The sequence below is a fragment of the Pezoporus flaviventris genome, unplaced genomic scaffold (assembly GCF_033815535.1).
Source record: "Pezoporus flaviventris isolate CSIRO_AGI_PZ_B2104156 unplaced genomic scaffold, CSIRO_AGI_Pfla_v1 ptg000002l, whole genome shotgun sequence".
Taxonomy (NCBI): domain Eukaryota; kingdom Metazoa; phylum Chordata; class Aves; order Psittaciformes; family Psittacidae; genus Pezoporus; species Pezoporus flaviventris.
Window position 1 is genome coordinate 79,509,072 of NW_026892550.1, and position 26,588 is coordinate 79,535,659.

Consider the following 26,588-nt stretch of genomic DNA (forward strand, 5'->3'; position numbering starts at 1 on the left):
ATAATGTGAAGTTACATAAGTAAACATAATATTGGGTAAAATTACAAAGGAAACTGTGTCACCTACAGTACTCTACTGACTTTGACATTTTGACCATTTCTAGTAACTCTAGAAGCAGTTGAAAAGTACATGAAGAAAATTTTAAAAATGCAAATTATTTTCAGTAACTACAGACCTGAAATATTTTCAAAGTGGTGATTGATGATGGTTTTTGCACTCTCCCCAGTAATCCTAAAATAAATCAACCAAACAGCTCTGTTTTGCCTTTTTTCTTTCTTTCTATTGTTGTTTTTTTTGTTTGTTTGTTTTGTTTTTTAATTTCTTAATTTAGGCCACCATATCAAATATTGCTTTTCAGTAAGTTTGGAGGCACTTTTGTATTGGAGACATTAGTGTTCAGATGCTGATCATTCAATAGTTTACTCCAGTTGATAAAAGCGTGAGTAACAGGGAGTTTCCTTCGCAGATTTTTCCCCCATAAATCTTCCGAGAAAGCCTGAAGGTTTTCCAGAATGGCAGTATGGAACCTGGTGTCCTCAGCTTTCAGGAATTTCACAAAATCTGTGGCAAACTGACTTTGGTCTATCATATGTAGAGTATCACTCACAGACTTGCTGACAGTTACATGGAGGTTGGCATCTTTGAAGTAGTGTATCTGGAGGTGAAAGATCCCTGTAACTTGGGTGGTAAATGGAGTGAGGGCAAAAGTCCAGTCTGACTTCCAAAGGCTGTTCCAGTGATTTGAAGGCTGGTATTGATGAGCCTCAATGCAAACCACAAGCATCTTCCTCTTCCCCAGGCTTTTTTTGAACACACAGCAGTTCGCTGCAGGAAAGTGGCAACTTATGTATGTCTTCAAGCCTTTGTGGAGGGTTTCTTTCCACAGTTCCCCCTCATCTAGCATCACCCCATGCAGCTGAGGTTTTCTGGTGACCCGACGCAGGTGGTCAAGCTCAAAAGAGAATTTGCCCTGAGGGTCAAAGAAGCTGTTTTCCCCCAGGTCATTGTAGTGGGTCAGAAGCACAGTGTGCCCATTTATTTTGATGGGAGTGAAGTTGCTCTTGCTGTGACAGGCCCCTATGCGGGCAGCCTCCTGCCTCACCAGCTGCTCATCTTGCACCAGAGCAGAGAGATCTCGGACAACCTGGATGAATTCCCCAGGAGGAGACTGTCGTAGTAGGCTGCAAATGAGAGACACCTTCTCTGGCTTGCACAGGTCCTGCCTCGTGCACATGATGGGGGCTACTGTGACCCAAAGGGCAGGGGACTGCAGATGAAGGGAGGGTACTTCATGGCGGAGGGATAAGGTACAAAATGGTGGCAGGGGAAGGGAGGGTGTGTGCTGGGAAGGGGCCCGTGCTAGGGTTCCGCAGTCTGTGACCTCACAGCGTCACCAGGGCAGCACCGGTGGGGTTCCAGTTCTGGGAGTTGTGCCAGTAGGGAACGGGGCTGCAGGAGTACGGAGGGGGCCTCGTCAGGAACTGGACTAAGCCAAGGTGATGTCCTGCCAAATACCACTGCTGTGAAGAGGACTGAGCAGGGAGTCCAGCGCCACCATGGAGGAGAACAGATATCCTCCTGATGTTGTACCTTCTCTTCCTTTTGCTGCTCTATCTCTTCCTTCTCCTCTCCCCTCCCTGCCCTGTGACAACTGCTGCTGTGTGACCTCCCCACCTCCATGCCTGTGCACGGCCTATGACTGCATGCGGAGGGCCTGTGGCAGCCAGTGCGGCGTGGTCTGGCCTGGTCCAGCCAGTGCTGTTGAGGCTGGTTGGGTGGCACAGGGCTGGTCCTCGCTGATGCTTGCTGTTGGCACTCCTCTTCCCACCAATGCCCAGAGCTGCTGAATCACGTCAGCCTCCCCGCATTTTCCTCCTCTCACTGCACCTCTTTCTTCATCCTGACCACCCCTTGTTTTCCTTCACACCTTCCCTTTCCCTTTCTCTGAACCTTTTTGTTACCTTTGCCCTCAGAGTCTCTGGGCATGGAGCAAAAATGTGTTTGTGCCTCAGAGACTGCTACATTCTCAGAAATCAGAAGACAAGGATGTTCTAGAGTATGAAAATAGCAAAGTGCAAGCTTTTTTGGGTAAAAAAAAAAAAAAATTAAACTTCTCCCCTTTCCCTACTAAAAGGCAATGGCACGAGCCAGAAGTTTCCTTAACCTGATCTCTCATACATGGTTTTTGAACATTATTCAGGATGATTTCATGGATGGAAAGATCAATTTAGGAAATACAATGCAGTTACTTAAAAAATTTGAATTGCCTTTTAATTATGCACATGTAAAACATGTTTTCAAGGTGAGGATTATGTAGGTGAAGCAATTAAGTACATTTAAAAGTCCAGTTATATTTTGCTGACTTATAAAAATTAACATTTTGAGAAGTGAATTTCATGCTAGTAGGGTCTGCAAAACCAGCAAATAACTTGTCTTACCCAGGTCTTTTGCTTCTGTGTAAAACAGATAACTGAACAGTTACAATAGAATCATAGAATAGAGTCACAGACTCATTTAAGTTGGAAAAGAGCTTTAAGATTATCAAGTCCAGCCATTAACCTAGCACTGATAAGTGCACCACTAAATCATGTCCCTAAGTGCGGCATCTGCACAACTTTTAAATACTCCCAGGGCTGGAGCCTCAACCACTGCCCTGGGCAGCCTTTTCCAATGCTTGACAGCCCTTTTGGTGAAGTATTTTTTCCTAATATCTATCCTAAACCTCCCCTGGTGTAACTTTAGGTAATTTTGTCTTGTCCTGTCACTTGTTACTTGGCAGAAGGGCACCCAAGTAACGCCAACTTTTCACCACACCACAATATTGTACTGTGATAGAAAATATATAGGCTTTGATTTCCAGCTTTTTTGTAACATAGCTTCACTTGAGAAAAATTAAAACATTCTGGTGTCATCCCATCCTTCTGTAATCAAGCTAACAAACCCAGACATGCCTGTCTGATGCTGGGCAGAGCCCATTAGAGTGACTTCCTAGAAATCCTTTTGCTGGGAGGACAAAACGGAACTGTCTGCACCTCTCAGGCTTCAGGTCAACATAGATCCAGCACACTTGTTAATTCAATTTTTCACTATACCTCTTCTTTGAACTATGTAAGAGGTATGCCAGAATGGATGGTGATTGCACTCTTAACACTTGGGAGATGATGTGGGTTTGAGATATGGCAACATTTAAAAGATTTCTGTGAAAGGTACGTGGTACATCTAGAAACTTGTCTTACTAATAAGTTAATTTATTGTAGGTAAGCGAAATACCACAAAATGAACGCAGTTCAGTGTGAGAAGATACTGCAAAATTAAGTGTCTTTGGTTTTCAGGTTCTTTAGGTCCCCTCTAGTTCCCTCAGGTCCCCTCAAAAGAGATATGATTTTTCCTTTTAGCTCATGTTTTTTAACAAATTAGCTGTTCGGCAAAGCTCTTTTCCTAAGGGACTGAATCCAAGTGGCTGTACATATGTGATTTCTTTGAGAATTTTGTAACCAGCTGGCTGATTCTGTCCAGAGTTTATGAGGAAAATTAATTATGGCAAGTCTGAAACTTTTAGGTCGCATCATGCTATCAGGTAGGCAGAGGATAGGCATTAAAATTTCTTCACTCTGTCGTGTTTCTCTGTCATTGTTCTATGCCTTATAGAGCCAAGGTAAAACCGGCAGTGTGAACTCAGGCCTTGCTAAAGAGGCTGTCTGTGGCTTTTGAACTTGCACTTCATTGAAAGAATTTCCAGCCTTGAGAATCTCATGAGAACTTGAAAACATTTCTCAGGGTTTCTGGTATTTTCCACCTACTTTACTTTCTGACAAAAATTAGAGATAGATAGATGATCAATTGTGGTGAGAGAAAAGAGTAATTATATGAGGAAGTGACCTGCATAGAACAAGTCTGATTTAATTGTATTTAACACTATAATATACTCAACAGTCTGATTTAGTTATTTAGCAGTACTGCTAGGTATTCTTTGCTATTTGAGAGAGATTTGAGTATATTCAGTAGTTTTGGGTCTCAAATTGTTCATCAGTATAATAATATGTAAAAATCCAAAGCAGTCTGGAAGGTAATCTTAACTGGCATCATTGTCAGTAATTATGCACCGACAATTAATTGAATGATTATACATAACAATAATTTTTATAGAAAACATTTTTTAAAGAATATCTTGATTCTTTCTTGTCTAGTCTCATTGAATTTATTTCACTGTAATGCTTCAATGCTCCTTTGAGCATTATCAGAACTATGAACATTAAGATTTTAAAGGTATAATAGTAATCAAAACTCTTCATCAAGGAGAAGCCAGGACTCAAGTAAACCATTTCATGTTTATAGACACTTTTGGAGCAGCTATACTAACCACATTGGCTGTCATGTTATTAGATACTAAAATGTAGCCTCTTTGGTAGTCTCAGTTTAAAGAGCCAGCAATTACAAATTTTTATGACCTTACAGTGAAAAAAAGTGTGGCAATGATTTTCCATTTATTTATTTTCGTGAGTAGTTTTGTTGGTAAGTATCCAAAATGTCTCTTAATTTGGCAACTTTTAAGAATCATGCAAGCTAAAATGTTAGGAAGATCTATATTTTATATGTACAATTTTTCATATGCACATATGCACAAACTACAAATATTTCTTGTAGTTTTTTTTAAGAATAATTAAAATTTTTAAGCCTGAGAAACAGGTAAATGACACAAATGGTAAAAAAGTATTATACTACTCAAATGCTTTTGCCGTTTTGATTTTTCGAGTGGCTTTTATGCTGAAATACTGAAATTAATTAATGTGCTAACATTTTGTAAACTCTGAAAACAAGCTTACAGTCTAAAAATTCTGAAAGTGTGAATAATTAATCTGAGTTAAACATTCTGGCTTGTTAAGAATAGAACATGACGTCATAGGTTATTATAAAATATCTTGTCTTCAAACTTTAATTGTGTTACTTATTTCATTGTGGTGGGTTGGCCCTGGGTAGATGCCAGGTGCCCAACAAAGCTGCTCTATCACTCCCCTCTTCAACTGGACAGGAGAGAGAAAGTATAATGAAAGGCTTATGGACTGAGATAAGGACAGGGAAAGATTATTCACCAACTGCCATCATGGACAAAACAAACTCAATTTGTAGAAATTAGTTTTATTTATTACTGATCAAATCAGAGTAGGATAAAGAGAAATAAAACCAAATCTTAAAACCAACTCCTGCCACCCTTCCCTTCTTCCAAAGCTTAACTTTCAACTTTAACTGCTCTTGTGGCCAGCTGGCATTGCCTCTGGGGTTCACATAAGGGAGGCTTCTAGCAGTTTCTCACAGAAACAACCCTTGTAGCACCCCTCCTACTGAAACTTTGCCACACAAAACCAATAAATTGATTTATTGAAAGAATTTGATCTCATGATAATTTGGTCATCCTTATTTTTTAGATTACTGTTTTCCATGTGTTGTTTGTAAATTTAACTGGCTGTATTTACAATGTGATTTAAATTGCTGTTGCAGAGGCAGTATATTAAATATATTTTCCACTCACTAATTTTCATACTCCAGGTTTATTTTACTGCATAGCACTTTAGAGGTTTTTTATAATGTGTTTTAATATTACGTATATGTTAGATAGAAATTTATTGTGATTACATAGGAGCTAATTATGTCATATGGTACATTTTAATTTGTATAAAATATTTTTAACACACAAAGTCAAATCGAAAAATTGCATATAGAAGTAGAAGAATATTATTTGATAATGCATAGCAGTCACTGTTGTCTGAGTTTTTTTCTATTATTCTTGCTCTTATGATCACTTCTAATAGCGATTTGTGTGTATCTTTGCATCATTGCATATCTTTGTCTTCACTGTTTTGGTGTTTGTGTTGGTTGTGGTTTCTTTTTTTTATTTTATTTTATTTTTTTTTTTTATTTCCCAGAAAACAATTGACAAACCGAAGGAACATACGATTAACATAGAAGACTTCAGGGCAATTTATCGAACCATTGTACACAGACCTGAATTCCTTGAACTTTTCCGTGCTTACGCTCCAAACAGCAAAACTCTATCTCATGGCCAGGTTGTTGAATTTCTTAAGAAAGAGCAATATGAAACTGAAGAGTGTGAAACAACTGCCTTAGAAATAATTTTAAAGTATGAACCCATTCAAGAAGGTATGCATAGTTTAAGTAATTGATTTCTAATTCTTATTTATTTTACTACTGTCAGTGACTGTGTTTATATTTTTGAATACTTGGCAATGCAAACTGAAAATTAAAGAAAATGAATGTAAGCAACTCTATTATAATTCTGTACATTATACAATACCTTTTGTAACCACATGTAAAAATGCTGGTTTTCTTAAAATTCATGTCTTTGAACACTGTGAATGTAATAATACAAAAAACATTAATAAAGCACAATAAATTTACATGGCCTAGTGCTTAGTGATAGCATATTACATACCAGATCCATCATTCTTATATCTGTTTGCAACACTGTGGTCCAAAATATACATGATGATTGCTTCAAACAAAACACTAAATCTTCAAATTGCAGTAAATCTTTTTAATGCCTATTGAAACATGAGAATGACAATTATTAGGAAAACAACCTGATTTTTTTTCGAGCTAAATTGTTCAAAAATAATTTTGCTTAATAATTTAGAGGAATATGAATATTGGATTAAAAAGATAAAAAAATAGATTGTATTTTGTTAGCAACTGGTCTGTTCAGCACAGGATCTTTGTCTTAGAGGAAATCAATCATAATTAAATCAGTAATAATGAATTAATTTTTTAAGTTTTCAGTATTAAAATCTGAAGACGACATCATTTTTGAAGACTAGAAAATGTCAGAATTTAATATAATTTAGTATAACTGTACTGACTACTGTGGTTCACAGTCGTAATGAAGTGAAAATAAGTGTAGTTAAACCCATTGTGTTTCAAAGCATATTTTGCAACCAAGATCATTCTAATCTTATTTCAGAGTCACATAAATTGTACAGCATTGTTGATAGTGGAGATTTTTGCCAGAAGTTTATCTCACAAATGGAAAAAAATGCATGCTACTAGAGTTTTTTATAGTACTTATATTTTGTACTATTGAAACCTACGATTTAATAGAATATTCTCCATGAATCATGCTTTTTTTACTTGGTATAATTGAGTGTCATATGGTGGAAAAATTAAATATCTCAATAATCCAATATCAGAGATTTTACAGAGGAAGACAACTTCTAAGGATGTGTCTGCTGAGAAGACTGAAACCTTAGACAGTTACACTGTGGTTTGCCCTCAGCTGGATATGATTAATAATGACATCAGGGATGCACTGAAGCAGTTTTGCAGACATGGTGGATTCTCATCATCTTCACTGGGCATGGAGTCTGATTATTAATCTGTCCCATTATATATATATTGATGTTATTATCCATGGTATTGGGGTTAAAACTATAATTAATTAATAATGCTATCCCAAGCCAAAATGCCATTTCCATTTTCTCCTCTGATCAGACTCTAAGAGTAGGTCTCTAGGCACAGACTTCTACTATCACAGAGTCATGGAACTGTTTAGGTGGAAAGGGACCTCTGGAGAGCAGCTACTTTAGTTTTTTGTTCAAAGCAAGGTTAACAATGACTTTAAAATAGGTTTCTCAGGTTTTTTTTTCAGTCAAAACTTGAAAACATCTGAGGACAGAGATCCATAGTCTCCTTTATGTACCCAGAAATGGCTTCCAAGAGTTCCTACACCAGGAACTAACTGACAAACTTGCAGTTTCCTGAAATGAATGATAAAATCATAGAATGGTTTAGGTTGAAGGGACCATTAAAGGTCACTGAGTCCAACCCCCCTGCAATAATCAATCAGATAAGGTTGCTCATCTATCACCTTTCTGGGCAACCTGTACCTCTGTTTCACCACATGCATGTCATACATTTACTGCTTTAAAAGCCTTTTCTTTTTATATAGTTATTTTTTTTCTTTCTGTGTTTCAATTTCTTCGTTTTCATGGTGGTTTGCTTTCTCTACTCTCTGTCCTTTATTTAACTTTTCCCCTTCTCCTTCTGTATATTCTGTTCCTCAGGTCACTCTTGGTCATTACACACCATTTTTACTTTAGTTTTCTCAGCTTACTTGTCTACTCATTTTACTGTCTTCTCTCACTGGAGTCATTTAGTGATAATGCACACACTCTTTCCCTGTCACCCAAAGACTTATATGTCCCCGTGTCTGACTTGCAGAAGCAGCACTGTGCAAGATCCTCGTAGGTGCCTAATCACCTTCTCTGAATCATAAGAACTCTGAGATGAGTGGAGTAATATACATATTCTTCAGCTACAAAAGGGTGCCTCTAGTTATGGTGTAACATTTCTTCCGAGTTTCACTGAACATAACTCGAGGCAAAATTTTCAGCTAATCTAAGTAAAGGAAATCAGAGCTAACTGAATTTTACTGCAAGCTGTTACTTTGGCCAGTAAAACATGAAGCTCAGATGTTTAGCTTTGCCAGTTTCCTTTGGTTCTCTGTCTTTGATAATGGGTGGAAATGATTACTAATTAAGAAAAATAAAACTCAAGAAGGAGAAAGTCTTCCTTTTGGGATAATAGCCCTGGAAGATCTCTCTGAGCATTCACACTGTGGTTGAAAGGAGAAACTGGATTACTCTTTCAACAAGAAACAGAAGACATTCCATTTCATTAAGAGTCACTCACTAATAGCTACAGGACCTTCGATTCCTTATGCCATTGCTATCTGAGGTTGCCTTTCAAAACAGAACATATTTTACTGAATACATTCCACTCTTTCTGAGAACTAATGCTTACTAATTATACAATAAGTGAATGGTTTATCTATTTGGATGGGAAAGTGAATAGCCATAAAGTAGTTAAACTATGAAGACTCTTTACTCAGTTAGAAAACACATTTGTAAACATCAGCTAAAGTTTCTATGGTTTTCAGTTAAATGTCTGGTTTAAATTACAGATGCTGAGCCAAATTCTTGTTTGTTTCTTCATCTGTGATAAAATTGCTTATTTTGCAATTAGAAATAATCTTACTGAATGAAATAATAGTTACATTATTCATTCTCCTTCAAGTGAACTAATACTCCCACTCAAACATATTTATTGGAAAGTTCCAGTTATGACTGACATGGTAGTTGATTCATATGGTATTGAGGTACAACCATTCTGCATAACTGTTATTCTGAATTTGGTGTAGAATATTCTTCATCAGGATGATTCACTAGACTCATCTGCTATCCTTGTCCTGTGTATTGCAGAAAGGAAAAAGGGTAGACTGACACTTGATTACCTGGTTTGCTAGTAGTAACAAGTGTTACCTGTTAAACTTGATAGCACTAGTATGTCAATATTAAGATGAAAGCAATGACTAGATTTTATATACAACTTTTATAAGTCCATCTATAACCTTTAGTGCATCCCTAACATTAGTGTACAAATAGAGAAGATCCAAATGTCACTTTTGTTCTACACAATCATTTGGTTATATCTCCATTTTACAATTCATTTTGCAGACAAAAAGTATTGCTCATTATTCAGTATTTGCGTGGATGCAACTAGAATCAGAGTGAAGATAAGAAGGTGTATCCCACTATTAATTACAACGTAATGCCATTCAAAGACGCTGATCCTGCCTATTTTCCTGCTAAGCTGCACAAAACCAACTCAAAAATACAATCCTGTCTTGGAAAACTTGCTTACTTTGTGAATACAATATAAGCTTGGTGCATCTGTCAGATAAAGAATTTGAGTAATCATAGAATTATAGAATGGTTTGGTTTGGAAAAGACCGTAAAGATCATCTAGTTCCAACCCCCAATCCAGAATGTATTTATACAATTATATAATAATAATATAAAAATTAAAGACGCATTGTATATTTATATACATACATATATATACACATATATATACACACACATATGTATATGTGTATATGTATAAATATATAATATTATTAATATTATTTTAAAACCCATTTGCAGCCTATTTCAAGGATATAAATTCTTTTAAGCTTGTTTTTTGCCTGAGACAGAGAAAGACAGAGAGTATGCCTTTGCAGGAGAAAACTTTTGGTCCCATTGGCCACTATATACCAAATTTAACAGAGCATATTCTTTCTTCTACAGATTTCATAAAAGGTTGCATGAAATAAGAGAAAAGATTTAAACTGTATCCTTATTATAGCCAAGGCAATATTTCTGTCCTAACTGTTCACTTAAAGCATAAATGTTTTAGTCTCTTATTAAGTAGTCAGATTTCATAGTATTAAATCCAATTTGTCAATGTTTCTGTCTTGATTATATTATTACCTGATACCTTTAACAATTATTGAAAGCTTCCTTCTTCCAATATAACAGAATAATACCCTTGTCTCTGACTGCAAGTATTTCTCAAGAGTTCACCCCTAAAATTCCCAGCAGATGTATTTGTACTCATTTCGATATTTCTGATGGCCAAGTAACATAAACATTTAATTACTAATTCAGCTATTAGGCTATAAAGCATACACACATTTAATACCAGGGAAAACACTTTTCTCTTGTTTCCAGGCTCAACTTTAGATCGTTTTCCTCTCCTCCGCATTTCCTAGTCTTCACTTCAGGCCATACATCTCTCATTGTCTGAAACTGCAGTTTGTGCTTGGTTTCTTCAGTGAGGAATCAGGTGTTACAGGTTGCTGTGGTCAATGCATTTATAGATTTCTTTCTGCCACTTCACCTTTGTCACATTTTAGTTGTACGCAGTTCAAGGATAGCAACTACATATACCTGGGAAAAAAGTTTATAAGCCAATGTAATATAAGGCTATGTAATAAGCTGTATAAAAATACAAATATTTTAGTATTTTTCACTAATATAAAAGACAAATGAAAAAAAGTAAATGGAGTTAGTGATCCAGCTTCTAATTACATCGAGAAATATACAGAACATGAAAAAGAAATTAATCAGAAATGAAACCCAGATACTATTGATGAAAGCCTTCTCTTCAAACAAATCGAATTTACAATTCACTTAATTCATTATAGAAAAAACATATGGGATTAATGTATTCTGGTTTGAGCAACATATAAAAAAATTCAAAATATTTTTTAAAGACCCAGAAAGTAGAATATTAATCTTATTGCTACAGTCTAAAACAATATAACTTCTGCATGTGAATAAATCAAAAAGGTCAATATACTAAACAAGATGCAACTCTCAAGAATCATCAGGGTAGCAATAAGTCATTTTGCAAATAAATTAAAAGAAAGACCAAGGAAATTCTTGATGCACTACCTAAGTACTATTGGGTGGCTAATATTATTAATGTGACCAGAGCAAGATCTCAGCCAAAAGTGGGGAAAAACCCTTGGTAGGACATGCTTAAATGGCTTAATCAGGTCAGTGAAGGCAGGTTGATAAATGTGAGTTCTTAGAAAATTGATTGAAACAAGCTTGGCTAATACAGGTTACCTTTGAAAAGCTGTGGAGAATGGATAATGAATTGAAAGACTGGGAAAGATCAAATCTAATATCTATTTTAGAAAGGGACCATCCGAAAAAATAGACACCAGTCAATTACCGGGAAAAAAAAATGGGAAAATAATGGACGTGTAATCACCTCTAAGATGGTAAGGATGAGTAACAGTTTGTCAGGTCTTACCATAAAGGAATAGTATCCAGTTTTCTTCTATGAGAGAGTAAGAGTGCTGGTGGATAGAAGAAAAAAACCATACTTTTTAACACTGTCTTGTATTCTAAAAAGCAGTTTGAGGAAACAGGCAAACTAACTGCAAGGTACATAAGGAACTCATTAGATAACTACTCTGAGAAGTTATTAATCCATGAGTTAGAGTGAAAAATGAAAGGCTACATCAATTGACACTTTCACTGAGCATTCTTTTGGGATCCAGACTTCAATTATGTCATCAATAATCTGGATGATGGAGCAGAAATTAATTTTATTTAGGTTTGACACCAAAACTTCAAGTATAATAGGGAACAAGATTAGAAATCAAAGTGATCTGGGCAATTGGATGATATAGAAAGGAAAGGTAGAGTTCAATAAGGAGAGCACTATGTTCCATTTAGGGCATCAAACATCGAGAAGGAAGTTCACCAGATTGAAAGAGTTGCAAAATAACAACTAAAATTATAAAAAATATAATCAAATATAGCCTGAATAGAAAGATGCACTGAATTGGATTTGTTTCTTCTGTAAAGCAGTGGAATGAGGGGAAGTGTAATAGCAGTCTTCATATATGCACAAGACTGTGGAAACAAAAGGAAATAGTACAAACCAGAATAAATATTTTGTACAGCAAAGAAGTTTCAGGGTAAATATTGTAGAAAACCTCTAACAATAGGTTTACTTAGGTATTGAAATGGGATTATGTAGATGACTGTGGATTCTTCATTAATCGATGTCTTTAAGAATAGCTTCTACAGACTTCTGGTAGGGAGACATTTGTATAGTTAAGGACAACAGTGTGTGTATGTATGTATAATGCCTGGAGGGCCTTCATCCTTATTTTCTATTCCCGTTTAGCCTTTTAAAACATTGCAAAGTTTCCTTGGTAAAAAATTGACATAATTTAGAAATACTTATTTTATTTGTGTTACTATCAGAGTGATTTTCATGAATTCAGATAGAAAACTTTCAGTCTGTACACATACTGAAGATTGATAATTGCAATTCTAACCTGTAATTTGTGATTCTTATATTTCTATTGAGGATTAACAGGTCAAGTAAGTTTTTTGGATTTTGGCTTTGGGTTGCTTGGGGTTATTTGTCAAAAGTTTGCATACATTGATCTCTAAATTCTCATTAACAGAAAGTAACTTTGGATTACTTACTGCTTAATTATCACTAGCCTACTGTGGTGACAATAATAAGGTTATTTTAGAGATGGAACTGGGCAAAATCCCTGACTAATTCAAACTAGGATATGTTTGAAGCAAAGCTGACTTCTGAAATTATATCATTTGCAAAATTACTACATTTGAAGCATGACATTGGAGCAGCAGTTGGCAGGATAATAGATCTGTTTGTCATTAAATCAGTTAAAAACAAAAAAAATGAGATGACTATCTCTGGTATGGCAGCAATTAGCATATTTTTTTATAGATGCAGGTCAAAGGAGGTGATCCTGCCCCTCTACTCTGCTCTCGTGAGACCTCACCTGGAGTATTGTGCGCAGTTCTGGTGTCCTCAACCTAAGAAGGACATGGAACTGTTGGAACAAGTCCAGAGGAGGGCCACGAGGATGATCAGGGGTCTGGAGCACCTCCCGTCTGAAGACAGGCTGAGGAAGTCAGGGCTGTTCAGCCTGGAGAAGAGAAGGCTGCGTGGAGACCTCCTAGCAGCCTTCCAGTATCTGAAGGGGGCCTACAGGGATGCTGGGGAGAGACTCTTCATTAGAGACTATAGTGATAGGACAAGGGGTAATGGGTTAAAACTTAAATGGGGGAAGTTTAGATTGGGTGTAAGGAAGAAGTTCTTTCCTGTTAAGGTGGTGAGGCACTGGAATGGGTTGCCCAGGGAGGTTGTGAATGCTCCATCCCTGGCAGTGTTCAAGGCCAGGTTGGACAGAGCCTTGGGTGCCATGGTTTAGTGTAAGGTGTCCCTGCCCATGGCAAGGGGGTTGGAACTAGATGATCTTAAGGTCCTTTCCAACCCTAACTATTCTATGATTCTATGATTCTAATAAGCTTGATTTGCAATTCATCTTTGTGGACAGTGTCTTATATTGTTCAGATGTTATTTATATTTCAAATATTTCTAATTTACACGTTATTTCAGCAGTATTTATTTGGAACTTTCCATCACTGAAGAAGACTTTTTGTGCTAGGAATTATGGTTTCTGCAAGATTGCTTTGCCAGTCTCCAACTGACAGTTTGAAGAATAATTCCTATTCTTTCTACAGAGAGCAGAAGATTATCTTTAGGCATTGACTGGCATGTTACTTTCCAAAACTAAGACCAAAATATTTTCCTTTATATTTAATTAGGACTACTGCAAGCTCTTCCTACTGGTGTCCAAAGAGGAGTAAAAATGTCAGAGCATATTTATTTCCTGTCATAATTTTTAACCACAACAATTCAATTACAGAATTGCACATATCTGATGTTTGTTATTTATATTGTTTGTTATGAGTTCTAAAATTGAAGGAAAGTGTTATGCTGTATACCCTCTAGCAATGTTCAGAATTGGCTATTAAAAGTTATGGAAAGTACACAGCTATAATCACCAGTTTAAAATCACCCCAGAAATTTTTGCTTTCTTTTTTGTTCAGTGAGAAAAAGAAGGCAGCTGTCATTTGAAGGATTTATAAGGTACATGGCTTCAGAAGAGTGTTCGGTATTTAAAAGCCATCACAGGACCGTCTACCAAGATATGAACTACCCATTATGTGACTACTTTATTTCATCTTCTCACAACACTTACTTGATATCTGACCAACTCATAGGACCCAGTCATGTATGGGGATATACCAGGTATTTAGATTTTAAAATACGTTTATTTTACTGTTTTAAAATATTTGAAGTGTTCTTTTTGTCAGTGAATATTAAGTCATACATAATCCTGCTTGGCAATAAGGAACAAAAAAATCACAGATACAAGTAGAATGGTATTTTATCACAGATACAAGAGAGTGGTATTTTATTTTGTGTGTACACTTTTCAATATAATTGCCAAACCACCTGCTCATAGTCTGAAAACAATCTGGGTATTTTTTTTTTTTCACTTGCATTTGAAAATATCAGCCTTATATCAAATGAAATCTATAGTCTGCTGCATGGAATATGATCAAGATTAAGTCAGTTTTTAAACTCAACATACCATGCAAAAATAAATAACTCTCTGCAATAAATATATACAGGAGATACGGGCACAGTACAGGGGAGTATGTCAAGGATATCTGTGATCAGTATATGTTGTAATGTGTTCAGTTAAAAAAAACCAAACAAAACAAAACTGTGGGCAGTAAAGTAGCCAGGAGAGAGAAGAAACTTTGTCTTTGAAAGTTTAGCATATGACTCCAAGAGGGTTAGGAAACCAGTATGCCTTATTACCAAGACACATTTAGAAGAAATGATTCAAAAAGGAGAAAATGGGTTATGTATTAAAGGCAGTTCAGAGGGGGACAAAGTATGATGAACTTGGAAGACAGGTATCCATCATTCCTATTACTTTGTCCTACTTCAGTTAAGTGAAAGCAGTCAGAACCACCATCTACCCAAACTTTTTTGTTTTGGTTGTTCTCTGGATATTCTCTCGTAGCTTGCAACCATGAGAAACACTAGAGAATTTGCTTCTAAGAGTATCTGAAATGGTATGACACTGATACTATATTGCCAAAAGTAAATGCAAACAAGGTGTATCGCTCCCCCCCTTATCTACTGATTGTGCAAGAAAAATATAAAATGCTAAAAATAAGCTAGAAGCATCTTTGAGATAGTTGTAGCATATAAAAGGCAGCATGTAAAAGACAGATTAGTAATTAGGTGAAATAGTCTACAAGAATGTTTACATTAATAACAAGCTAAATGTTAGAAACCTAAGAACTTTAAGGGATGCCCCTGAAGTATTAAAACTTAAAATAGAGTAAATTTAAGTCATTCAAGAACCTTTTAGCACTCATTCTTAGAAACAAGGTGGGGAGAACAACTTGATTATGTAAAAGTCAAGCACAACCTGATTCTGTAAGTAAGCATGGTGCTGTTAGTTTTATGTAATGATGCTCAAAGTTCAGACAAATAGCATTTAGTCGGCCAAATAAAACATTTCTTCTTCTAATTTAAGCAACAATTTGCCATTATTCCAGATTTATTTTACTTGAATCTTTGGTCCTCTCTTTTTGTTGCTTATAAGGTTATTCAGATAATCCATTTTATTCCTTAATGTTCTAAATTTATCTAAGTTAAGATAAATAACAGAAAATCTAGCCTTGTCTCATATCTGTATAATCTTAGTTCTATAGGATTATTTTTGTGATGAAAAGGCAGGTTTTTTTTTGTAATAGTTCAGTGTGCTTGTAATCAGAAATACAGTGACTTATAAGACAAAGCATGGTATCTTTCTTTTGACTGTAAAATTATTTCTCTTGTTCTTTTGAAGTGCTCTCTTACAAGGATGTCGTTGCTTGGAAATTGACTGCTGGGGTGGCCCAAACAATGAACCTGTTGTGTATCATGGTCACACTTTGACAAGCAAAATTTCATTTCATTCTGTAATTAAAATAATAGATAAATATGCATTTGAGGTATGTATATACAAATAAATGTTGGATGAAAAGTGAGGGTGGCTTTAGCAAAGTCCCATGACATGGCTGTTTTCAGAGATTCTCCAGGGTGAAAAAAAATGGAACAGAGACAGTGTTTCTGGCAGTGGGCACTGTTGAAATAAATTATGGGGAAATTTTTCTATCTGTTTTTAATATATAAAAATATATATTTTATATATATTATATTTTATTTAATATACATTAATTTTATTTAAAGAAGAGTAAACATATTTTTCTGAAAATTATTATAAACCAAACTTGGTAGAAGGAATTCAGAAGATCTTATTGCATTTGTGTGGTGGAATTGTCTCCTGAGGTCATTTAAGGAAGGACCAAATATAAAGTGAACAATTACTTCAGAATCAGTCTGGTTTACTCCTTAATATCTTTCAATGGTTTTACTCCACTTATTCTTATGTTGCTATCAGTCTGTCTTACATGCTAGGCCTGAATTTATGAAATAGAGAAAAATGTTAGACTATAGATGGGTTTGAGACTTAATCTGTTTTCCATTTCTTCTCTTTTTATTTTGAATTCAACCCTGATAAAGGTTACCATCTACTGCTGCCTTATTATCAGGTGACTCATTAGGGCAATGTCTCTTCTGCCTATGTGGCAAAGGATTGAAAGCTGGGCAGCTTTTGGTGCTACGTCAGTCTTTTGTATAGGTTTTTGGCAAAACTCCTGCTCAAATGAAGTCCCGAAAGAATATTAAGATAACCCTTGTATTCTGATCAGCATTATATATGTGAATATATACACTTGTGGTCATACATTTATATGGGTTTTTATTCATATATATGTATAGACTTCTCAGAGTTATGCAAAACTTTTTTTCTGTTCTTATTTCTATATAAAATGTAATTAGTCTCTGATTTTAAAAGATAACGAAACAGTAATATGCTTTTATTTCACTCCTTCATAACCTGTTACATATAACTCTCCTGCTTTTTCTCTTTCATGGTATATTGTACATAACTACAAACTTTAGCAGGCACAAGTTATAATAAGAAGATAAAATCACAATAGGTAATGTCTTTTATCAGCTGCACAACCAGCCTAACGTGTTCTTCTGTTAGTGGTCAATAGCAGATGTTCAGGGGAAAGCGTAAAAACAGGGTACACATAAAATGGTACTTCTGTTAGGAGCTGATAGTTTAAGTTCTTCCCAAGCAAAGGTTTTATTCAGAGCATTTGTTTTTAGTAGCCACCAGTATTTGCCTTGTTTATCATTGTTTTTTTCATTGTCCTTTACAATAGATGCCAGGCTCTAAAGGAACTATCACTAAAATATATCAGATGTAAATTTAAAGGTACACAATTATGTCAAAGCTTACAAGGTCTTCCTATAGGTACATAAAAATTGGAATAATATTGTTTTCTGTATTTCTTTTCCTTTATTTCCCCTTATTGAAATTATTTTTCAGAAAACTTAGTTTCTAAAAAAATCATCTACCTAATGTAATAATTCCCTGTTGGGATGTCTTAGTAAACAAAATTTCAGAGAAGTTGTGACATAATATTTAGATACAGAATAAGGAGAGGATATTAGGTCTGAAGTTTTCTTTAATTTTGAGAAAGGCCAACATGTCCAACACTGATGCTTTTAGAATTCAGAATGTTTGAAGTCTCCTTTGAAATCAACCTAAATAATTTTTTATGCTTAATATGTCTGGGAGTTTTACCTCATCGTACTTTCCTTGCAAATTCATTTGATAAGAACTGCTCTTTCAGACATGATAGCCAATGCATCATTCTTTAAAAGCTCTGTATATCAGCTGAGCCAATGACTCCATAAGAGTTTGTGTTTTTTCCCTCCAGATTATACTCTGACCTGTGCAATTGAATCAGCCTGATTTTTAGCTAATTGAACACTTATTTTCTTCCTACTTTCTTTACATCCAACATTAATCAGGACATTAAATGCCTCTGATAAATTATATTCTATAGATTATTGGACAAATAAACTTCGATATGTGTTTTCCAAAGATCAGCACAGATATTACCTGGTTTATCTAATGAAGTATTGTGTCATTAACTGATTTTCATTTGATTTCACTGGGTGTTTGGTTTTTGTTTTATTTCATTTCTGTATGTGTTTAACCTTGTTTTAGTCACCTCTTAATTTCCTGAAGATGCACTTTTTCCCTTCTTCAATTGTGCTTTCTCTAGTCTGTAAATATTGTGAGCTTTTTTGTTGTTACTAACCTGAAACAAGTGACTTATATTCTGAAAGTTTTGAAAATAAAGGAAAATACAGATTATCGAGAGGACTTTTTAAAGTTATTGTGGGGAAATCAAGTAGTCCTTTCTTATTTGTTTATAACAAAGCCTTTAAATTATATTTCCAGGTGTCTGACTATCCACTTGTGCTGTCTTTGGAGAACCACTGCAGCCCTCAGCAACAGGAAGTAATGGCAGACTATTTAAAAAGTGTTCTAGGTGAAAAACTTCTGACTTCAACATTTGGTGAAGCAAGGGTGACTCAACTACCATCTCCTGAGGTAATTACATTTTTCCCTCTGTAAGACAGGAGGAAGAAACCACTGTGCTTTTATGTTTGTTTGTTTGTTTGTTTGTTTTAAATCTTCTGAAACGGACTTTTTAAAACAGTTCATCTGGTGTCTGATATAGACTTCAAGTGGTAACAAAAAATAATTAGACCACACACACACACACAAAAAAAATCACTTCATAAACTAAAAAGGAAAGGTAAAAAGTTAATCATGTGTATCAATTATCAATGTATGGAAGTTTTTGTTTAAAGGAAAACAGGTTTTACTACAATGTTGAACCATTTTCTTTTAAAAGCTAACATACTAATATTTTTGCAAAGCTTTAGATCTTCTAGTTAATATCAAACCAACTTCTGGTGTTTTGGATGCATTAAAAGTTTAATTTTATTTTATATAGAAGAAAAATTAAGTAAAGTTGCGTGTTGAAGTTTATTTTGTGTGGCATCTGTAGTAATATGCCTTGCTTTCTTGAACCGTACTTACTAACACGGTATTAACTGCATATTAAAAACTGAGTAGCAACACTGAAATTACTCTGGTTTTATTTTAAGTAAATTATTACTTATTTATTAAGAATTAAGTTATAGTGTAGTTCATCTACAGTAGTCCTATATTGGAGACACGGTAGCCTAAACACAGAAAATGGCATCTGCCTTTAAAGAGAGTGGATTTATACACAGGGAATGACTTGCAAAGGACTGTAGAAGTAAGCACTACCGAATCTGAACTCTGAATCTGACAGCTGTGCAAACACCTGAGTAATTTATTTTCAGAGATTTCAAGTTTTCAAGTTATTATGTTGTATTACAATGAACAGCTTCAGAGTTCCTGATGACCTGTAAAGTCAACATTTTGAGGTTAAACTGAGACATCTCTCCTCTTTTCTCATCTTTCCTCTTCCTTTTCTCTGAAATGAGGCTTCCAGTGTGTTAGTTTTAAAAGAGGAGACAAAGTATCAATTTTTAAACAACATTATGCTTTGATCCAAAATTAAAAAATCTTCACCTTGAACATCTTAGTGTATCTGGCTTTCTGTGTGTTTATTTGTTGTTCCTTATTTTAAAAAATAAATCTTGAAATTTAAAAATGTTATTGAAATGGAAACCTGAATCTACATTTTTTTTTTGTTAACAATTTTCAGCAAAATTGAAACTCTTTCATCAAGTTTGGTTACTTGCACTCCTTCTCAGTGTGTTTCTCCCTAAGGCAGTGTTTCTCACCTGGTGGATTGAGACACCTGGGATATGAAGTCAGAAAAGGCAATTAAATGGGTGTTGAAAATTTTATGGTAAACTCAAAGAAATAAATTCTTATTGTTCCAGTCTTTGCACATAATTTTCTTTCAAGGCCAAAATTTTTTTTTTAATGTCTTGTAACACAAATGCATGCAGGCATATAAAATAGTTATTTAGGCTTGTCACTGTTATCAGTGATATATCAGATATATTTTATATCTTTTTTTTTAAATAAGTAGCTGAAAAGGAACAATGCAAATGAAAACGTGGTGAGGAAGCACTGTCATAAGGAAAGACAACACACAGAGATGTATTTTTGTAAAGGATTTATTACAGAAAAAACACTTGAAATGATATGTCCGAAGGCTTGCTAAAGTATTACCATACTATTATACTTTCATAACAATGTTGTTGAAATATATTTAATACATCTTACTAAATTTCTCACTAAGCCAACACAGTTTTTTTTCTTAGATTTTAGCATAATATTTTTTATATCACTATCATTTTGCATCCTTGAAAACTGTTCTATACATTAGAAAAAAAGTATAAACTATTAAACATGACGGTTTGTTTTAAAGCTTCTCAAAGCATAGCTGCATTCAGTCTGATAGAGGTCTAAGGGTCATATGACCTCCATATAAAAAAATCAGTGTACTATGTCTGAATCACAGACTCACTAAATCAGATACTTATAAATATTACTTTCTATGAAATATGTCTCTTACCATAAGTTTACTGTGACACATGGAATTCATACTTCATATTTGCATAGCTTATAGTTTTCATAGGTTTGCTCTGTACAAGTTTGTCTGCAAATGCATAGATGGATTCCATACTTACTCCTCCCTTAAATATATGCTGTTCAGGTGAGATTCATTCCACAGGACTTTTAATCTTTCAAAGTTATGTGAGATGTGTTCCACATCTTTGTAAGATGTAAAAGTTACCTGAATACCACTGTCCTCAGCTGATTTACAGAAGTTTGATTTTAATAAATTGTTACATTGAGACTGAACAAGAATTAGGATCATGTCCATTTCTCTTAGCTGCTCTGATCAAGCATGTAAGAAAACCCATCAGGATTTTATTTTGCAATGGAAATACGTAGCTATGACTGAATTTGCAAATATAGTGTTAATCTTGACTTTTGGATAGCATCCTTTCAAAGAACCACTTTTAGTCCATGCTCAAAATTATTTTATTGGCATCACATCCTTACAGTTTGGGACCTTGTGCACATTCAAGGGCTGGGTAAATTTATTATCCTTTGAGTGAGCCAGATGCTGAACTTAGTCTTAAGCCTGCTTTACTTTTAAGCAATGCAAATGTGATCTTACTGAACCACAAATGATGCATTTAAAATGTTGTTCATGAGAAGGATGCTAGGTTAGTGTAAAAACTGTAGTTGTAACCTACATAATTTTCTGTTCCACTTTTTGCAAGATGGAGCATTAGCAAGAATAGGGAAGAAACTCTCACATCTGATATGATTCTATAATAACCCAACTGATAAAGCCATCCCAGGAAAAAAAAAAATATATCAGAAGTGTTAACACCAATAACAGAGTAAAGATACTGTTATTTAAACATAGCAGTTTTCTGATTTCTAATGTAAATGTAATGAAATATACTAAATATCAGGACAATTAAAGTTCATTTTAATTTCTCAGATGCGAGATTGTTTCAGCAGAGGGGTTAGTGTTGATCGGCATAGCTAAGATGCAGTAAATACACTTGCTCAGAGGTTTGTACAACCAATAGCCTGATAACTAGTTTTGAAAAAATAAAAAAGTAAAAAATAAATTTCTATCCCAAATGCACGCAGGGAAACTGGTCTACCTGGCTACAAGAGTATTGTACTTGCAAAAAGCAGGTTTTTTTTTTTTTTTGTTGTGTTTTTTTTTTTTTTTTTTAGGAAATCATGTTGTCTAATTTACTTTTACTTTGTAGAGTTCTGTTCAACGTGTTCTGTGGCCAGCATGCGTTCCTTTCACCTAGGTTATTGGCTTTTTCCTTCGCATGTTTTACAGCATATGCTTTTAAATTCTGTTCTAAATATTTATTTAAAATTATGTTGTCGTCAGTGTTGTTTCTTTTTTTAGACGGCTACACTCTCTTACATCAAAACAAAATGAAAGTAGGTGATAAATTGTTTATATGCTAATATATTTACTTATCTTGATTCTAAATCAACATAGATGTCACACTAAAGTAGCTCAGTATTAAGGTGAATATACTTCAAGTCACTTTACTGTGGCTGTGTGTGTATAGATATGAATTTAATTATTCTGAATTACAAAATTAAGGTATTGGGATTGGAGTTTTAGTGCATTACTTCCATTTCCCCTACAATCTTGTTTACCTTCTTTTATCATCTTTGTCTACCTTGAGTTCATCTCCACCTTCCAGAATTCTGGATGAATCTTAGCAAGGAAGATGGGAAGGAAGTCTTTTGTTCTTAGTTGAAATTAATAATAGCCACAGAGACATTTTTATAATATGCTTTGCTGGAGAATAGTCCAATCTAATAATGTTCCTAGAGGTCCAGCACAAAACTCTACTGCTACATATGTCTCCATATGTCTCACCTACCTATAAATGTAATGGGCATCCTTCTGTCCCTTGAGCTCTCTGACTGTGTCACAGCAAGTTAATTATCACTTAGTTGTCACCTCTTGTGTTCATAAGCTGTGTTATTGCCTCCTTTGCCAGTTTTTTTTTTTTAACAACCTGCTAATAAGATTCCTCAAAGACCTAACTCTGGGCTAACCAGCCCTCCCTTTTTCTCTCAGATTTCTTTGGCAAGGACTCTCAACATCCAGCTTCCCCTGTCACACAAGACTGAAACATTATGCTTCTTGGGTTGGAAACCTTCTCATCTGTCAGCTGCTGTTATTCTTTTGCTGTGAAGGGGTAAATGCAGCTCATGCAAGGCTTCCTTTTTAATGCCAACTTCTCAAGGTTCTTCAAGATCTGAATAAAATGGTTCCCTTATCTGAAAATTAGGAGGAATGCCACATAATTCTTCCAAACAACTTCACAGAAACATTTGTCAATTACAGGTTCTTGTTTAGATCTTGGAGATTTGGAGATCTCCATAGAAATTATTTTCTCCTCTGTTGTCTGATCAGTCCCCTACTTCCTTTTCTAAGTAGATTTTAAGCTACACCTTTGCCAGATGTGATGACTGTGTGTGTCTGGAAGATGGTTTAAAATGCAGAGCAAATCCATTCTTAGGTGCTTCCTTGGACCACAGCTTGTGCATGATGTCTCCTACCGTTGTATGCCTAAGAGAAAATCACAAGGAGATCCAGAAAAAAAATTGGATGGTCATGAATCTCATTGCTTTCTGCGCCTTTTTCTTTCTTCTGTGTTTCAAAACCTTCTTGCAATGAAACACAAAACCCGTAAAACTTCAGCGAAAGATTTATGTTTCAATTCTTTGGCTTCAGTTATATGTTCACTCTGCAGCTAACTATACTGGTCTTGTTAATTCCCTGGAATATTACTGTATTCTACAGCATCCCAATAGACAATTCTACCTTGACATGTAGAGTAAAGGAAAGAGAGGGCTTTTGCACTGTTTCTTTCACACAGCCCTTATCAAAACTGAGGCCACCCTTGAGTTTCACCAATCTCTTCTACTGCATCTACCCTGTTACTTCTTTCCCATGCATATATTCTGCCAACCAAAGCAACAGACTCACTACAATCCTTTCCTCACAGTCTTGGCTGTGACGATGTCTCTAAAAGGGCTTAATGAACTTCCTTTAATATTTGCTGGAATATCAGGTCCTCTGAGCCAGTTCACACATTAAATTATATTTGACATCGCTGACTGATACCAGAGATTCCTGATGATTGCACCAGTATTGGATTATGCTGATATAAAGTGACAGAATGTGGTGTCTTGTGCAGCGCCTATGCAGTGTAGATGAACTTGGAAAATATTAGAATCCTAAAAATGAGATCAATTTTTATTTAGCCTGCTGAATCCTTACTCTCTAATGTGTTTGACAGATACTGAAAGAAACAAGTAAGCCTCAAATATAACACACAAAAAAACATTGTAAACACACTGATGCTTTTGATGAATGTTTGTTCCTCAATTATTTTGCATTGTAGTACATCAAACTACCTTACACTGCTGGCATGATAGATACGTGAACTACTTAGGAATTTTTCATTATTTGCAGGTGTCCTATCACAGAATTGGAAAGAAATATTGAGGCATTGTTAACTGAAATTGAAGTGGCAATTACTGTTGCTTTACAACTCATCTTTAATGTTTACTACAGATCTGGATGACTAATTACCGTAGATGTTCAGAAACATTTCTGTCCACAGTTGCCCAGATTCTGAGTTGCAGATTCTTGAGCCATGAGCAGCAGGTCAGCTAATAGTGTTATTTGCAACACATTGGTGGAGCAGTTACACTCCCCTCTTTTTCCTTAAAAGTCTCAAATGTAAAGTCATCTGCACTAGAACTTTCTTCAAGACTACGGTCAGATGTGTTTTTGATGCATGGATGGCAAAGTCTATGCTTTTTCATATTTCTCTTACGTCTGATGGAGTCCTCAGGTAAAACTGGCCAAAGAATTGCCAGCTAAGGGTTCTGTTTTTCGATGGAATCTAACTTGCTGCCAATGGTTCATAATAGGTCAAGCCTCTAAGCAATTAGCAAATTGATTCTTTTATCTTTGGAATTTGGTTCCTGAGTGGGACTCTTTCCAGTAGCTGAATGAGAAATATATTTTGCAAAACAGTTTTTAAGGAAAGTGCTCCTTGGAAAGCTTTTTTACCCAGGACTGTGTAAGTTTTCACTTCACCCACAAAACTAGGCTGTCAGTGTCACCCCTCCAATTTCCTCTTCTAGGCATATATTTCCTTTTTGTATTTTTTATAAAATAACAGTTAGAAAGATCCTCTCATGTATTTTGTGTCTACTACACAGCACAACAAAGAACTGTAATTTTTAATGTAGGGGACTTCTTACTAGATAACTGTGTCGTATGAAAACTTGTTATGAAAGAGATGAAAAGGTATTTCTGATATAATTAATATCCATTTAAATAGAGCTAAGGGATTACTGGTGGTATTGATTTGAAATATCTCAGTAACTGTGATTTATAAGGTTGCCACAAAGAGATCTATTCATACTTTTACTAAGCGGGATTCTATTCCTGATTAATTAAAGAATGTCTTTGTTGTGGGGTGTTTTTTAGTTTTGTTTTGCTTTTTTAACAGCTGGACTTAAGAATAGTGTCCTGTTATTTTCAAGATAAATTTTGTTAATTCCTGAAAAGTTTCCGCTATGGCAGATTTCATGGAATGTGTCTCATCTTTACCTTATATATCTGTATTTAAGACAATAATTTAATTTTTGAAATAGAAAATGATGTAAAACTTTAAACTCATTTTAAACTTTTTACTCAGCAAGATTCCTGCCCATGGGAGGGGGGCTGGAACTAGATGATCTTTAAGGTCCCTTCCAACCCAAGCCAGTCTATGATTCTATGATTCTAGCACCTACAAGCTGGGCAGGAGAGAAGAGAGAAAATCATGCTGAATCTATATAAGGGGTTAATCTGTTTTTAACAGTGATGACCCAAATCCAGAGTTTGTTCTCTGTGTTTCTGAGCAGTGAATTTTGTCCCTTTTTACATTAATTGCAGTGATCAGAAGGTGGGTTTGCCTGATTAATTCCAAAGTACTTGTGATTTTGTCCCAGAGTCTTGTATTACTTCAGCTGCTCTGAATTATGTTATACTTCACATTAACTGGATGCTTATTTAGTACAGGAAATAAGAATTGTCCATTTAATCATTTAAATATTTGTTCCCATTGACTGTACTTACAGTCTTTTGTTTATGCCATCATTAGAGTCCCATTATCCCCAAGGAAAATGTTTCACTTATTTAATTTTTTTATTTTCTTAGGATGCTTATAGTTTATATATGAGTACTAAGTGCTCATATATTTTTTAATATTTTGCATTTTATATTTAAAATAGAAAAAAGTCATAGTGAATGTTCAGTTTCAGGTCATTATCTCCTTAAAAGATTTAGACACTTGTACAAGCAAATGCCACACTGCTTATTACCAATTAGAACTCTAATTTCACATAGTCATTGATTCTGTAACTACATGCTTGTTATAAGCTTTTTTTTTAAGAGCTGTTCGAAGCTCAGGCTTGAAGTCTGTTGTATGTCTTTTTTAGCTCATGGTTCACTTTCAGTAATTTGGGTTAACTATTATTGCAACCTGCTTCTGGCCAAAAAATAGCAAAATTTCTTCTAGCTAGAGTATTTTATGTAACTGTTCTTGAGATTTTAACATGTTATCTTTACAGGAAAAAAAAAAGAAGAAATATTTGTGTTACTTTAGGGTATTTACATCTTTGCTAACAGTTCATAAACAGAATTTTAGAAACAATCTGACTTAAAACATCATGGCCCATTTTTATATGATGACACTGACTATGAATTTTTTTCCTTAAAGGAAGTTTACATATAGGAGGCAGTAATATATCCATAGAAAAGTTTTCCATCCCT

At 35.0% G+C, this 26,588-nt stretch overlaps 2 protein-coding genes across 2 annotated transcripts in view; one reads left to right on the top strand and one right to left on the bottom strand.

Moving 5' to 3' along the window:
- Positions 1–299: 299 nt before the first annotated feature.
- On the bottom strand, positions 300–1,461 carry CAPZA3 (capping actin protein of muscle Z-line subunit alpha 3). Its single transcript, XM_061444642.1, has one exon. The coding sequence runs from the start codon at positions 1,232–1,234 to the stop codon at positions 341–343; it is 894 nt and encodes a 297-aa protein (XP_061300626.1). The 5' UTR covers positions 1,235–1,461; the 3' UTR covers positions 300–340.
- A 661-nt stretch (positions 1,462–2,122) lies between these two features.
- The window catches only part of PLCZ1 (phospholipase C zeta 1), a 52,845-nt gene continuing 28,379 nt past the window's right edge, over positions 2,123–26,588 (top strand). Inside the window, exons 1-5 of the mRNA XM_061444641.1 lie at positions 2,123–2,302; positions 5,922–6,156; positions 14,289–14,490; positions 16,115–16,259; positions 18,632–18,784. Of these exons, the coding sequence (XP_061300625.1) occupies positions 2,138–2,302; positions 5,922–6,156; positions 14,289–14,490; positions 16,115–16,259; positions 18,632–18,784 (900 nt within the window). The 5' untranslated portion in view covers positions 2,123–2,137. The remainder of the gene's footprint in view (positions 2,303–5,921; positions 6,157–14,288; positions 14,491–16,114; positions 16,260–18,631; positions 18,785–26,588) is intronic.

Excerpts from the sequence above, each read along its gene's own strand:
- CAPZA3 (XM_061444642.1), bottom strand. The coding sequence starts at position 1,234 with ATGTGCACGAGGCAGGACCTGTGCAAGCCAGAGAAGGTGTCTCTCATT.